General features: G+C 38.6%; 2 protein-coding genes across 2 annotated transcripts; one reads left to right on the plus strand and one right to left on the minus strand.

The window, feature by feature from the left end:
- The first annotated feature begins 2496 nt into the window (after positions 1 to 2496).
- LOC130071349 (uncharacterized) lies at positions 2497 to 8250 on the plus strand. Its single transcript, XM_056236091.1, has 2 exons — positions 2497 to 5077; positions 5135 to 8250. The coding sequence occupies exons 1-2, from the start codon at positions 2497 to 2499 to the stop codon at positions 8248 to 8250; spliced, it is 5697 nt and encodes a 1898-aa protein (XP_056092066.1).
- Positions 8251 to 11605: 3355 nt separating this feature from the next.
- LOC130071356 (bone morphogenetic protein 2-B-like) lies at positions 11606 to 14335 on the minus strand. Its single transcript, XM_056236100.1, has 5 exons — positions 13823 to 14335; positions 13613 to 13740; positions 12972 to 13088; positions 12692 to 12875; positions 11606 to 12161 (listed from the first exon to the last, which is right to left on the minus strand). The coding sequence occupies exons 1-5, from the start codon at positions 14091 to 14093 to the stop codon at positions 11749 to 11751; spliced, it is 1113 nt and encodes a 370-aa protein (XP_056092075.1). The 5' UTR covers positions 14094 to 14335; the 3' UTR covers positions 11606 to 11748.
- Positions 14336 to 16855: the final 2520 nt, after the last annotated feature.

Genomic DNA, 16855 nt, shown 5'->3' on the forward strand with positions numbered 1-16855 from the left:
TGTTTATTGCATTTTTAAAATTTCATGGTGTTTAATGTTTGTGCGAATAACACTGTGCAGCTTCAATATAATAGTATAAACTGTCTTGTGGAAGATTGCTAGTGATGAGCTTTGATTTATCATGTGACTCTCATCACTGCTGTGATCATAGTTGATTGTCAGTGTATTACAATGGTACAAAACAGATATTAATACGTTAATAGAATTGGTAAATTATCATTATATCAGATAATGAATTACGGTTTATTACTGTAAATTTTAAGTTAAGTCTGTAAAACCAAAAATGTTGATACCGTATTATTGACGGTAAAGTTCTGGTAAGCTGACGTTTTTTTCCGGAAAAACAACGGGATTTTTTTTTACAGTGTGCTTTTATCATTTATCAGCTGGAATAAATTGCCTCAAAAGTGATTCCTCTGTGTTGTTATTAATATAGTTGTTGTGTGGACTTCCCTATACTCTCATAGAATTATATTAAAACAATATATTTATAGTTATCGTTACTGGCCTTTACTATTAAAACTTTGAAAAGCACTATCAATATTCTCGAGTGTCTGGCCTGGTTCAGTGGAGAATCAGGCGTGTGACAGATAAGCCGAGATATGAAAGGTGTGCCAGAAAGAAAGACAGGCGATTACTGTATGAAATACAGGCTGCTTCAAATAGACACTTAAATAACTCTCTATGACACTGTGTAGGTGTGAAGAGCATAGCCAAATAAACATATTTACATAATTAAGAAGCATTAAGACAGAGCCTAAGCAAATATGTTTTCCTCTTTCAGTCTGAGCGGGGACTGGGAGGCAGAAGTACTAGAGAGACACAAGCTGAACAACTGTGGGAAGTCTGTCATGGTAATCAGACTCCATTAGACACTCATCCCACACTTTGAGTTTGGTGACACTGCTGTGGGGTGATGCAAGGTGCTATATTTACCACCCCTGTTTGTGTGAAAAACGACTCCTCATCCCAGCCACCATACAACAACATCCCATGTGTCCAGAGCTGCTGTGTTAATGTGAAATGTTGTTGTCTCTGTAGGATTGGAGAGGTATAGACAGCTTAGGTCTTCAAGCGACCGGTACCAAAATAGCAGATGACCGTTTCTATTTCATCTGTCGCCCACTCGACACCAAACAGTCGCTCAGATATTTGCGCTCACTAACTTCTTCCTGTGTTACAGCTCTGGCCTTGCCGGCAACTATTTCGGTAGGGTGTGTTCGGTCCGTTCTTCCTCAGCCTCCTTCAAGTGCTTTCTGAAACATGGATTTCTACCATGAGCTTCAGGTTGTGTTCAGTGAAGAGCATTTTCATAGTCTTCTTTTATGGAGTAACAGAGAAGTCTGATTTCACTTGGTGGCTTGTGTGAAATTTACCTTTAAGGATTTGTCCAAGAAAACAAAAAAAAGGTAAGGAATAAACTTAAACAGGCCGTTACTCTGTTACCGTCAAATTAATGTAGTTCAACACATGTGCTTACATTCCTGACAGAAGCTCTGTTTGAAATTTTCTTAAGGTAAATTATATTTTCCTTTCAATAATAAAAAAAGCTAAGATCTGTTGAGCGCAGCTGCTCTTTTACATTTTCATAATTTTATGATAGACAGTCTGTTATTTTGAAGAACTTTCCTTGAGGTTAGTCAGGGCGTTATCACTGTACTGTAGATCTTCTTTCACATAAATAAAGTAACAGATGTGGGGAAATTACCCCGACTGCAAGTTGATACAGAATTATGGGCGGTGGAAAAATGTTGCGCTGTCCAAAACTTCCTGGCTACTAAGTGCACGCCTTTAAATGCTCATAAATATATCTCGAGATTTGTCCTTGCATGGTCAGCTCTTGAGCTTTCTGAGATGACATTCCAAGAGATACACAGAAATGCGTAATAATGCTATATTGTAGTCTCTTCTTTTAAGACACATGACAGATATAAGCTGTGATGAGTGCTGGTTAATGGATTCAGGTCAGGATAAATATGGGTTAATGAGTTATACCAGGATCAACCACACATACAGCAGCTGCAAAGAAACGACTGCATGATGACTAATTTGTGTCTGCAATTAATGCATAAAATGTTAAAAATTTGATCTGTTGAACAGGGCACGCTGAAAAATCTTCTGCATAGTTTGAAAATCCATTTGTTTTAATAAACGATTGCCAATGGTTGTGCAGGTGGCCTGTGTATGTGAAAGGGCAGAGAGACATCTGCCTTCTTCTAAAAATAGTTGGTGTTTGGCATGGTTTATCTTTCTTTACTGTACATAGTCACAGGCTAGATTAGTAACCACATCCGAGGTTCTTTTTTAAAATCAGTTTTTAAATATGATTTTTGAGTGTCGTTGCAAAAACTGATATATTTTCTTTTTCTTTTTTTCTTTTTTTTTGTTGCAAGATTCTCACAATGTAATCTCCAATATCTGGTGATGACAATGCAAGAAGTGTCAAGCCAGGTCAATTCTGCATCAGACTGAGGGAACTGGGCAAACGTACTCATCATGAGCATCCAGGAGAAGCGTCACAGGACAACCATGCAGCACCTCCGCTATCTCGATAGCTTTATGAATGAAATAGACCGTGAGGTCATGAGCCTGACGGATCGAGCTTTCAAGAGTCTGTGCATTGGAGATGAAGCCATATACAATGACTCAGAGTTTTCCCCCTCTCCCGTCAGCTGCCACAAGCCAGTGGTGGAGGACGTCTCAAAAAAGACTCAAGAGAGTTCGTTTTCTGCTGTCAAAAAACTTAATTCTCACCCCCTTAATGGAGCGAGTGATGTATTGAGTAGATCAAATAAGTCATCCAAAGACTCTGCACTTTTTGCTGTATTTTCAGCCAAAAAGAATGGGGAGAGCACCGAGATGACAAATGGTGATTCGTGGGACAAATCTGCTCTTCTCAGCATCCAAAGAGAGCTCTCTGAGTTTTCTTCAGATTACCAGAGTTTAGCAGTGGAACATCTTTCCCAAGCCAAGAATCACCTAAAATCAGATGAAAAAGGATCCGCCAAAAAATCAAGCAAGGATGTATCGCTTCCCTCTGGAAAATCCTCTAAGAGTAAACACAGCAAAAACAACAAACTGAGACAACTGAATTCCATAAACTTTTTCCTCCACAGTGAATTCAGTCCGTTCTTGTCATGGAGGGATTTTAATAAATTCCCCATTGGTCAGGAGCACATATCGGAGATTATGTTAAGCAATAGGCCACCTGAATGGTATGATTTACCTCTTTACAAAGAATTAACTGCAGCACATGGACACTTTAAATTAAGTTTTCCCCCATCAGAGGAAAAAGAAGTTGAAAAGTGTCCTATACAAAGTGAGACTCATTTGCTTAAACCACAGGTACAATCTTCAGTACCTAGTGTAGCCCCAAAGCCAGAGAAAGAGTCCAAGCACATCCAACACAATATTCCTCCAAAGGACCCTCCTCTTGCCTCTGAACAGAGATGTAACTCAGAAAGGGCAGAACCTTGCGTTCCCTGGAGAAAAAGCAGAAGTAGAGCAAAAAGTGCTGCTCCTGTGGGACATTCCATCAACTCACCAGTCTGTGAGAGGACAAGAACTGGAGAAAGGAGAGCACAGGCATTTAAAAACGAAGTGAAGACAATAGAGGACCAGACCTCCGCTAGTTCAACTCCTTTCAGTATTTCACAGCTGTTGACACCAGTGATACCCTCCAGACATGGGACAGGAACTTCAGACATACTGCAAACTGTGCTCTCACCCACTGCCTTTGAGGTCCCACTACTGGCGGAGAGAGAAGTGCATCCGTCACCTGAGATTAGGAGAGAGGGGTACAAATCCATAGCATCAAGCTTGTTGTTCAATCTCAAAGACAATAGAAAACGGGTTAAGACAATGTACAGTCCACCAAAGTTTAAAGGTCTGGATGTGGCAAATCAAAGCAAAGAGTCTTCCCAGCCTGAAGTGTCAAAAGATGGCCTTGGAATACAACAGATTTCAGGAGATACAACTATTTCACCAGCTAGTCACAAAGCCATCATCTCTCAGATGAGTCCCTTGCTGGAAACTGCAGACACTCAAACTTGCTCTCCTGCAAATGGCGGGATGCCAGATGACTATTTGGCATTTAGTCTTCTTCAATCTGGAACACTAAAATCAGACAGGAGCCCTGCAGCTAAAAAGGCAACTTACCCCTCATTACAACTTTACAGAAAAACTACTCCTGAGGAGATTAATATTAGAGCAAATGCTCAAACTGTGGTTGAAACAAGTTTGCAGGTTTTCACAGATAAAGCCAGCAAAGATCATGACACAGAGCATAGTTATCCAAGTAAATTGTTTAAAGGTGCAGAGTTGCAAAGCAAAAATAATCCCTTAGAGTCAACGCTAAATGCCCCTAAACCCACTGTAGGTTTAAATAGTGAAAGTTCTCTTGAAAACAAATCTGGTAAAAGTTCAAGTGCAAGTTTACCAAACCTGGAAGAGCAAGTCATTAGTGATGGTACAAATCAAATGAAGGATAGGTTGAAAACTAGTGAACAGAAAAGCCTTGTTAAAGAGAAGGAACCACAGAGAAAGGAGACAGGAGTAAAGCATGTCTTTTCTGCACGACAGAACAACTACATTAAAAGTCAGAGATTTGTAAGTACAAATGATGATAATCATAATGATAATGATAGTTCTAATGCAGAAAAAGGGACTATAAAGGATAAAAATGAAAATGGCAAGTGGTCAAGGCATTCCAAAAATACAAAAACAAAAGAGAAAAGACAAGAGGAGCATATTGCAAACATACATAAAGATAAAGTAATGGACGGACCACTATTGATAGAAGGGGTTCATGTAAGAGGAGAGGCTAACACAGCTAAAGAGCTAAAGATGACATCAAAGAGTGGTTTGGAAACTCAAAGAGAGCAAAAAGGAAACTCTGAAAAAATGAAAAGAAACATTTCTGAAAAGAGAACACTATTTGGATCAATGGAACAGGTGCCTAATAAGACAAATGCACCATTAAAGAGAGAGAATGTTGTCATCGATAAGTACGACCTGGCCAAAATGGCTTTAGAGGAAGTAATTGCTGAACGAGAGCAAAGAAAGTTGAAAAGTAAGGCTGTCTCCAATGCAGGATGTTCACTCATTGATATAAAAAGAGTTGATTGTGAAAAACCTCAAGGTGGTGAGTTACCCACCAGTGGAGAGGACCAACAGTCTAGTATGTTCATGCTGAATGAGAGGGAGAAAAGTGCAAAGGATGGCAAAGGTCAGAATACTGTATCTGCTTTTAAAACAAATTGGCAGACTGGTCAAACGAGGTCAGAAGACATGGCCAAACATGGTGAAAGTCATGTGGCTGAGGTAAAATTAGCCATGCCCTGTAAGCAGGAAGCATCTATTGGGCAGTGCCAGCATGCAGGACCTATACAATATAATGAAAGAGAAAAATTGTGCCTAGACAATCAAGAAAGCAACACTGATAATGTCAGCAAGGATGATAAATTATGCCAAAAGAAAGAGTCGATGAATAAAAATACAAGTAATGCAAAGGAATGCACAAAAACAGGTCATCATTTGAAAAGTAGCAATCTTAGCAGTGTGGGACAGTGTGAGGAAGAGTTGGGCGTTAGTTCCTTTAAACCCGAGATACCCCCAAGAAGAGGGAGAAGTAATTCTCATGGTAATGACAGAGTAGGTGAAAAGACAGAAAGTAATTCTGACTTTAAAAGAGAAGGTGACGCTACAGTCAAAACTGAGGACATGGAAAGTAGGGAAGGTGACAAAGTTCAGTCAAGTCAATCAAAGAATCGAGGCCCCAAAAGAGGAAATGTATTGTCTCTGAAAGAGAAATATGACAAAGAAAGTAAGGTGAACCTCAAGGATGCTCAGAAAGGTCAGCCTGTTGAAGATGCAAGCTGCGAAAAGTCTATGGAAGAGGGACCCAATGAAAAGGCTCCAAAAGACAAAATGAAACATAAATTTGTTCCACCAAAACTCACAGTTAGTGATCCTGAAAGTGGGACTTATTCCATTATCTACAAGGAGATCGATTCAGAGAGTGAACGGAAGTCTAACAGCTCCTCGAAAGAAACAGAAAGAGGCGAGGAACATTCGATTTCAAAAAGGAAACACAGTGTCACACAAGACTTCCAAAAAGCTATACGTGATCACACAAACAACATAAATGAGGAAATGGAAGACAACAAGGTAAAAACGAACGAGAAGGAAGAGGGTTCTGAAGGTCAGAAGCAGAACAAATCCAAAGGTCCTAGTAAAAGCTATGTAAAAGACTTCTTCAATGGACTCCTCTTTGGACTTTCAAGCTCAGAAAAGGGAAAAACTGTAGATGAACATGAGGAACTTTCTGAAACACTGTCATCAGAGTCTTTTAAAACTGATAAAGCCACAAAGGACAGTATCACAGTACATGATATCCTTGGGCAATCTCACACTATACCCTCATCAAATGGTAAACAAACACATCACAGCAGTCGATCTTCAAACTCAAGTGAGCTCTCTCTATTTCATGAATCAGAACAGGGGGCAAAATCACAACCGGAAGAGTTCTTGAGTAAAGCAGAGGTCTGCTACATGAAAGAAAGAGTTGATGGAAAGGTGAAGGAGAATTTACAGAAACCAACAATAGATTCCTGCTCTTTAAGCAACCATGAAAGTGAGTCTGATGTTTCTCCACCGAGTGATGTGGACAATGGGGGATGGGTGCACAACTTGATCGAGTCAGCTAGAAGCTTAACACAAATATCACCCAGTCATACTTCCTCCAAGGATCAACAGCTTTCTCAGAAGGGCCACTTGAATGGATCTGAGAAAGATGAGGAAGGTCTGGACCTCTGCAAGGACTGTGTCCATTCTCCAGTTGCATCAGTCAAGAGCCCCAAAACAAACCAACCAGCAATGCATTTATTGTCCCTTCCAGCAAATCACCTGGTCACAGTCAAAGATAGAAAGCTATCAGTTGGAAGTGGCTCTGTGTCTGAGGAGGAGGAGCAGCGCTCTGCTGTGAGCACTTTATCTGAGGGCCTGGAAAGCTATGAAACATGCGGAGGGGATGCCATGGAGGAAAACATTGCACCAGCAGAGGATGAGGAGGGATCCAAGGCACCCAGCGAGAGATCTGCTTCAGTCTGCAGCGGAAATGACAGTAATGGTCAGAACAAGCCACCTGTTGTACCTCCAAAAACTGAAAAGGCTCTACGCCGAGCCATGAAACTCACCACACGGAGGATACAAAAGGCTGAAGCTAAAAGCAAACCTGAGCGTAAAGGCAGAAGCAGTGACAAAAGTGTCAGTCACAAGGCTGAGAGGAGACACCACAGCACTGACAAATTACTTGACAGATCAGAACACAGATCGCTCAGCAGTGATAGAAGCAGCGGTAAACACAGCGAACATCTCAATGACACAACGGAGCCCAAAACTCAAAGAAGCGAGAAGCATGCTAGACACCATAGTGGCCACAAGAGTCAAAACATAGAAGAGAATGAACCTAGTAATAAACCGCAACATGCATCCAAAGACAAAGAAAGACAAACCAGTGACTCAAAAGGCCACCGCACTGAGAAACAACAAGATGACACATCAAACCATGGGGATCATTTGGAGAACGGCAATATAAGTAATGACAGTGATCGATTAGGTCGAAGCAATGAAAAACACTTGCCCAAGAAACTGGAACGTAGGACTCAAAGTCTGGATAGATTTCTAAGGGAAAAACACGAAAACATGTCAAGTCGCACTGGTGAAGTTAAATCAAATTTTTTAATAGAAGGATCCCAGTACTCTACTCCAAAGACATTACCTTTGCGCCACAACAGCATTGAACATACTTATGCACCAACCACTAATCTTGTAACACAGTCCTTCCCAATCACCCAGAGAAAGCTTTTACAGGACCCTGACTCTGGACAGTACTTTCTGGTGGATATCCCAGTACAGGTCAAAACGAAAACTTTCTTTGACCCAGAAACTAAAAGTTATGTGCAACTGCCAGTACAGTCTCCTGAGGCTCCACCAATGGAGGTTATGAACACACCACCACTTATGCTGTATCATGGCTTTGTTCCAGTGCCTGTACCATCACAGAAGTCTGTTGTCAGGACTGCAGGATCTATGATTCCTCCGGATGACCTGAAAGACTTTGAACCTAGCAGGAAACAAATGCAGGAGGACTTTAATCAGATAAATAATGAAGAAGTAAATCCTTACATTGAGCCAGTGTATATATCACAAGAACATACCCCTGAAGAGGAAATTGATAGTGTAAGATGACAACATTGAGATCGAACGTGACTGAAATCAGGGATTTGTTTTGTTTGTAGACTAATGCAGTTTTCACTGTTTCCAACTTGCAGTCTGGTGTGATATGGAAAACGTTTTTGTAGTATGTATGCTGTTCTTTGTTTATAGTACACGAGACGTGGATTGTACATGTTTATTTCTACTTAAAGTATGGCAAATACCTAAAAGCACTTGTCTATTTGTAACAGGAGGTTGAGATTTGGATTTGCGCCTTATTGAAAGTAGTGTTGCTTTCACAAAAATATTTAACAGATTATTTTGATACATCTTGCATTTGAGGTTTGAAAATACATTAGTCCACAGTATTTTTCACAGCCGAAAAGTATTGTAAAAATGAAGAAATTAACATAGTTAATGTGTTTTATATGCTTAAAATGGTATATTTGACAAATGCTGATTGCATCACTTTTCAGGGTGCATTTTGGAATGAATCCATTTAAATGGATTGTTGCTTCAGAAAAGAACCATTCCAATAAAAGTATCATCAATGAGCAATTGTTTAATGATTTAATTTTGATTATCTTGCTATTTATATCCCATTCAGTATATAGTCTCATAAAGAAAGCCAGAGTTTAGACTTGCAGTATAAAGTCTATAGCCCTCACTGCAGATTATTCTGCTAGATTTAGATAGGAAGAGACCATCTGATTGACACAGTGACCAACCATGACCACATGCTGTTTAATCCCACTGGGTTATCTGAAATAGACTGCACCACAACAACAACAACCCAGCATTGGAAAATGATTTCAAATAATGGTGGAAAAATTCAGGAAATGCCTGAATTTTTGTCCATTCAAAAGTCATAATTGCTGATTATTTTTCTGCCACCACCAAGTGGTGAATAGGAGGTTTGCAAGTGTCTTATCGCCTGCTAAAACTGCCGAAAAATTTGGGTTGCAACATTTAGTACAAGTGGTATTTGTCACGACACACAGAAAATAAAGGAACTCTGCGTTGTCTGACAATATGCACGTCTTTCTCCGGATGATCAACTATTACAATAGTATATGTACTGGCAGAAACTTTAAAGGAGAACTCCGGCGCAAAATGAACCTTTGGTCTAATAAAACATTGGTACCTAGTCAACCGTTCTCTGAGATTTGTTTTCATGATAATCGAATGTAAAGAGTTTTATCTCTAAAAACTGTTTAGCGTATAACGCTAGTAATGGGGGCATATAATAAGTAAAAAGAAATCGCTAGTTAATACCACTAACAAGACTCAAAATAGCCCCACACGAACACAGTAACATAATGAGGGTCCCTACATGCAAAACGAAGCATTGAGAACTTTGTAAGTGTACAGTCCGTTTAATAAGAAGATAAAGATAAAGACAGTCCACTTCGTGTATACAGACAGGAGCCATCTTTGGAAAACAGACTCGACTAATCAAACCACGAACGCCATTCATACAGTTCAGAAGTTCACTGAACTTCATACAGTTCAGCTCACTTAGCACGTCGTTCGTGGTTTGACTAGTCGAGACTGTTTTCCAAAGATGGCTCCTGTCTGTATACACGAAGTGGACTGTCTTTATCTTTATTTTCTTATTAAACGGTCTGTACACTCACAAAGTTCTCAATGCTTCGTTTTGCATGTAGGGACCCTCATTATGTTACTGTGTTCGTGTGGGGCTATTTTGAGCCTTGTTAGTGGTATAAACTACTTATTATATGCCCCCATTACTAGCGTTATACGCTAAACAGTTTTTAGACATAAAACTCTTTACATTCGATTATCATGAAAACTGATCTCAGAGAACGGTTGACTATAGCAGCCTTTCTCAAACTTTTTTCAGTCAGGGCACCTTTCAAAAGTGCATAAAATCTCAAGGCACCCCAGTGTAAAATATAATTTAAAAACACTGCATAACCCAAATGTAAATGCAAATGTCCTGTTTATTTAGACAGAACAGTAATGAAAGGGGCATAATACGAACTGTAAATAATAATAACAATTTTATGGCACCTTTTGGTATGTTGTGGTCAATAAAAAAAATTATTTGCTTATAATTAACATGACAATGTGTTCAAAACTAAAGTGGGCTAAATTCACGTTTATTTTTACGTTTCTGTCAGTCTGAGGTGTTGTTGCTATAACGCGTTGCTATGGGTTGCCGCTGCGTCACTTGCGTCAAGTTGTGTGTGTCTTGCTTCGGTCTTGTGAGACGGATTTTTATGGTTAATTTTATATACCATATTTTCCGCACTATAAGGCGCACTTAAAAGCCTTTAATTTTCTCAAAAAACGACAGTGCGCCTTATAATTCGGAGCGCCTTATACATGGATGGTGAACACACGTTCACCAAGACGGGGAGACAGCGCCGGGCGACTTACACCACTATCTGCCAATGGATCGTGGATGCCTGGGCTGATATATCAGTCTTAACTGTGATCCGAGCTTTCACGAAGGCAGGAATAATCTCTTTATCCTGTTTTCGGTCGAAGTCCACAGTAGTTGATTGTCGAGTTCGCGCGCGCGATCAAACCTCCTCCGTGTGTTCAACATCTGGTTCGGATGAACTATCCATTTGAGCTGATATTCTCAGAACACCATACAGCACCGTCATCGGCTGACAGCTGACAGTCTGAGTCTCCACTGTTGCTTAGTTACCAATGATCGCGCGCGCGCACTCGACAACCACCTACTGTGGACTTCGACCGAAAACAGGAAGAAAATACGGGTATGTGAGCAGCTGGCTGAATAAACATCATTTTTATTCATATCTTTCACATTTACTGCAGTCAGATTCACCGTGTTCACTCATATGGCTGTGCACTTGTAATGACACATTAAGGTTGTTAAGAGGCTAAAAGCAGGTTTAAAACTTGCCCCGTATAAGTCAACAGGGTGCAAATTTTAAAAAGAGGATAACACGTAGGCAACACCGTTTTTTTTCCGTATATATTTTCGTATATATATTTATCTAAAATGAATTTACAATTTTATTAATACGTTCATATGTTTAAAAAGAAGAAGAATGTATTTATGTAAATATATTTATATATGAAATGTCAGATTTTTTTTAGATTATATTTTTTTTTTAGCCTACGTAATTTTTTGGCGGCACCCCTGACACAGTCAGGGGGCACCCCAGTGTGCCGCGGCACCCACTTTGAGAAAGGCTGGACTATAGGTACCATTGTTTTATTAGACCAAAGGTTCATTTTGCGCCGGAGTTCTCCTTTAAGCCTAATATGTAACTAGAGTTGGTAGATTGGTGGGTAGAGCTTCAAGTATGACGTTTCTAAGTCTAAGTAGTTTGCTCATAATGATAGAGGTAGATCTGTTTGACACTTATAAAAGACATTATTGTAATGCTTGCATTTAATATCTTTAATTTGGTTTAGACTTACAAATACCCATACAAATATCAACTAAAAATAATGCTATCTAAATGTACATTTGATTGAAGTTTGGGACAGTACACATCAACATAGGTTTACATCTTGCCGTTTCGTATTTCAATGGCAGCCACAACTGCCCGCAACCATGTCGTTATACTGTTTTAGAACGACATTTTCCTCGTCATCGAAGTACAGGAGGCTGATGGGGTGAAGCACGTCAGGAACACAGCACGGTTTCCCCGCCTCCTGCGATAGTTTCAGCGCGTTCATGATGGATCTCACGGTAGCGTGATTCGTAGCCCGTAGACCTTCGCCCAGTGGAAACGGACATGAGCCCATGCAACTGTATGCATTATAACCTCTGGGAGATATTATCCACCCTGACCAGCCAATCTTAGTGAAGTCTACGTAGAGCTTTGTTCTCTGGCATGTAGAAGGTAAGGCACGCACGCTCCTGCGCTTCCGCATTGTTGACTTCACTGAACTTTCTCTAGGCTCCAGGAATTTAAGGGATGCGTTGATATTTTGTCCTAAAAGAGAGTCAACATCAGAACTTTCACATCAGAACATCAGACATCAGAACTTTCACACACACAAGACACACATGATACGCACTCTTCATTATGCATTATAGTTAGTTATCATTCAATATATGAGTCTTTCTTCAACTTTAGGTCCTTTTATGTCCCTAAGGTTGATTTTTATCTAAACAGATTTCAACTTTTTATTTTTGTTATACGAATGTCACATTAAACATTTTCTGGAAACTTTTACCAGGACTTCATCAATATTTTTTCTACTTTTAAAATGCCTCTTATTCTATTGGTTTACCCTGGTTGCAGACCCAGACTTCCAGTCTTAAAATATGAATATTTCCACCCATTTCCTATGCTATTTGAGATGTGATGGAAATGCCATTGTGGCTCCATGTATCCATAAATAAAGTGTGAAAGACCTAAAACTGAACTGAAAGACCACAGGGCCAAAAGTATAGTCTAGAAAACACCCATGTATTATACTTGTGTCTGGAGAATTTCAGTGTGTTTTATGGCTTAATTACCTGTGTAGAAAGGTGGGTGTTGGTAGTGCTTTTGTCCATCATCTGAATATATAACCAGATATGCATTTGTCTCATCTGACTGCTTGTCCATCTTAATGCTGGACTCAAACCAGTTCCCTGAAGGTAAAGCAGTCACGACCAGGATACCATTATTTGTACCGCTGTGAAGAATCCATTTGGTCACCTGTTAATAATTTAGGAGTTATTTTTGCAACAGCAGCACAAACAAAATGATTACAATTTGTTTTCCTCTTCATATAATATATATTTATATATTTACCATTTGTGTGATGTTGAATACCTCCCATCCTTTGGTGTAGACAGGTAATAACCTTGAGCTTATCAAATTCCCTCGCCGAGGTTTAGGTCTGCTGTCCAGCACTTCATACAAGTCGATCTAAAACAGAGTCGAACATCAACAGCCTTGAACATTTCCTTCCAGCTAACAGGGAACGTTCTAGCAAGGTTCTCTCAAAGTAATGAGCAAACATTCTTAATGTAATGTTAATAGAACATTTGTTCAAAGTTGTCCATTTTTTAGTAATGTTAGCACAAAAAATATATATATTATTTTATTCATGGAAAGTTTTTTTTTCTGAAACAGTTGGATGTTCGTCTAATGTTTTAAAAAAATAAATGTTTTAGAACGTTCAGATAACTTTCAAAACAAGTAACGTTCTCATGTTTGTAAATTCTAAAATGGAATATACTTTTAACATTCGTATATATAATAATAATAAAAAACCTGGACGCTGTAAACTTTGAGGGAATATTCAAGAAATAACATAATCATAACTTAATGGGAACGTTAGCAAAACGTTCTTAGAATTTATCTGGCCGTTTCATGATAATTTGCCTATCACTGTATAATCCACTGCATACTTAAATCGACTTTTAAAAGTACTTAAATGCCCAACTTACTTTGTAAAAATGATGACGTCCCATAAAATGATGTTTACGGCGAAACCATCGGAATTCTGCTTTGATCACGCGCTCGTCCAGTCCGAATGATGTCAGATTAAAGTAGTGATATGAGCCGCTGGACTGTCCTAGATTAGAACAAAAAATCTCCGCATTAGCATCTAAACGTCCAGAGTAACATCAGCCATTTCACCTTTTACATTTACGCACCTTCGAAACTTCTCACAATATTTCCTTCCAGAACTTTCGAGTTTTTCAGCGTTCCGTTCGAGTCCGCAACGGCATCATATAACTCCATCATGAACTCAGGTGCCTTCCTATTGGTCACAACATTGCGTGTCAAATCTTTCATCAGGAATATTTCATTCCAGATGCGCATCTTAATTGCATTTGTTATCTTTTGCACATCTGTGGAGGTGGAAATGACATCGGATGACACAAAAGCAAAAATCCCAAAGAGATAAATGTTCACTAACTTCATTTCTGACCGTGCAGATCTTAATTTGACCAATGCAACAACCCGAATATCCGCTTAGTATGAATGTGCACCTGCTGCAGATGGACTGGTGTGACAGTGCATTCAAACCAACTATAAATCTACATCTCAGTTTACACAAGGGTTTGTATGCTCACAGATAAGAGTGAACAGACAGCCTTTCAGCTCAAACATCATGACTAAAGTTAAATAAACTGTCTGCCTCATATTAATAAATCAGATACACACACCATTAAGGCTGCTTTTTCTCTTTTTAACTTAGGCCTACCTTTCATAAAAATGTGCAATTTTTTGCTTTTCTGATTTTAGGTAGGTCTAGCATAGAACATTTTTGCTCATGCCGTCTATGACAAATTCCATGAATACTTTTTTATGTTTATCCAAATATGCCTCATTTAGAGTTTAAGGCCATATTTTATTTAAGCATATTGTTGAATATTAGCCTACAATAGTGTATAATCTCGATATTTTTTGAATATTTTACAGCTTAATTCACCAATGAAGGTGTGTTGGATCTGGTTTAGACGTCATTAGAAGATAACATCAATGAAGAGACAAATGTTGGAAATTGCTGCATGTCCGTGTTGTTTTAGCAGGTTGTTGTCGGTTATCTCTGTACAGCCAGATCCTCCACAGTGACAGAAGCAAACGCAATGACATGACTATGACGCAAATGGAAATGAAGATTTACTCACAGTTCCCCAACGCGTGTTTGCCCTCCATGCAGACATTTTCTGTAAGGCATCTTTGTGTCTCAATTTATATAAACTTTATAAGGCTTTGCACCTGTGATTTTCTGACTGTGCACTGCATATATATATATATATATATACACTCAAAAAAATGCAGGATTGTTTTAACCCAAACTTGGGTCAATTATGGACGAATCAAACCGTTGGGTTACAAATTTTAATAACATTTTTTTAACCCAATGGTTGGGTTTGTCCATATTTGACCCCAATTTGGGTTGAAACAACCCAGCATTTTTAGAGTGTATATATATATATATATATATATATATATATAGTATATGTGTGTGTGTGTGTGTTTGTGTGTGTGTGTGTGTGTTTTTTTTTTTTTGACTTGTTTAATATGTAAACATTTATTAATCTAGATTTTTTTAAAGTTTATTCTAAAAAAGATCTGGGGTAATCATTTGCAGATATTTGTTGTTTTAAGTCACTTAATTTTGATAAATTTTTCAGAAAACAAGACTTTATATCTTCAGTCATTTTGCTTCTCAAGTAATTCAATTCAATTCAATTTTTATCTATATAGTGCCATTTCAACAACCAGAAAGGAGCACAAAGCGCTTTCCATAAAACACACAAAAAGGACAGCAGTATAAAAGTTGCAAATTAAAACTAATTTAAGCAGCTACAACAAAATAGCTAACACAACAACTACAGGTTACATGTTGAAAGTAAATGTATCTTGATTTAAAAATGCATAGATATTTTACTGAAAAACTATTTTTTTGTAGTGTGGTGACAGTTCAATGGATGCAGCAGAACATCAGTTTGAACCCAGGGTATGAATTAATTCATTTATTTACTGTAATGAAAGCTACATACAGTATATGTGTACAATAACTGACACAGTATTTTTTTTGTATCTGATTGTTTTTGCCCTATATACACACCAAGTGATTATTTCTTGATTCATGCAGTTGAATTTTAGTTTTGTCGGCTGTTTTGTCCCAGTACTCAAGAATCATTGAGGGAACAGATTCGTATAAATGAATATAGCATTGGATGAACAATTATCTTTTCTTTAACTGTTCAATATAGCTGCATAAAAATTACTCCCTCAAGTGACATGCTAAAAAAAAATGGTGTTATAAAATCCCCCAAAGTGTCTTGTATATATAAGGGATTGGATATTACTGTCTGTTTTCTCCTCTAGATGGCGCCGATGACTAAGGAAACATCTTTCATCTCAACACATCTGCAAGCGCTTGCTTCTTGGCTCTTTACAGCAGTCTGGGCATATTCGCAGTGAAATGTATTACTTAAAACTCAATGCTTCATACATAAGTACCCGAGCTGCCTCACAATTCAGTAGTTATTAAGGACAGGTATTCTTGAGTCCATACATTTCTTTTTTTTTCTTCATGGCGCAAACTGAAAGCACCCTGCTATTATTCCCCATTAAAAATATATTGTTCAGAGTTTCGAATTCCATCTGCTGATTATATACAGAATTGCATAAACATTTTGACAACAGTCTTTTGGAGATCTTCATAAAGATGAATGAGCTGCTCGAGGATTTGAGGAAAGGTGAAATTCTTGGCCTGTTGGAGGCTGAACTATACAGGCTCTGCTGGCACTTCTGTAAACTGTATTCCTAATAATGGCCTCCCCCTTTTGTTTAACTTCTCTTTGGGTCCTAAAGAGAACAGATGGAAGAAATTAAACAAGCACCAAGCCATTGCTGCTGCTGTTCTATTAGATATCTGAAGAGAAAATACAATTATTGCTAAAGTGGAAACACACCACTGGGGGATTATGGGAGGCCGGGTGTTTTATGTTTTCAGAATGATTGAATTTTCTTTGACCCGGGGGTGAAGTGTTTAGGGCTGTTTGGGTTAAAGATGAGAATGGTGAACGGGTAGTTTACAGGAGCCGCTGTTTCATTTCTCATATCTCTGCCATGCACTTATTTCTCATTTCCTCTTTTTGAATCTGTTATGCTTAGCAATTAGTCAGTTTGTTTAGAAGTGCTTCTCACAGGTTATTTTCTTGAAA

This window comes from Rhinichthys klamathensis, unplaced genomic scaffold (assembly GCF_029890125.1).
Source record: "Rhinichthys klamathensis goyatoka isolate OS25496 unplaced genomic scaffold, OSU_Roscu_1.1 h1tg000438l_1, whole genome shotgun sequence".
Lineage (NCBI taxonomy): Eukaryota > Metazoa > Chordata > Actinopteri > Cypriniformes > Leuciscidae > Rhinichthys > Rhinichthys klamathensis.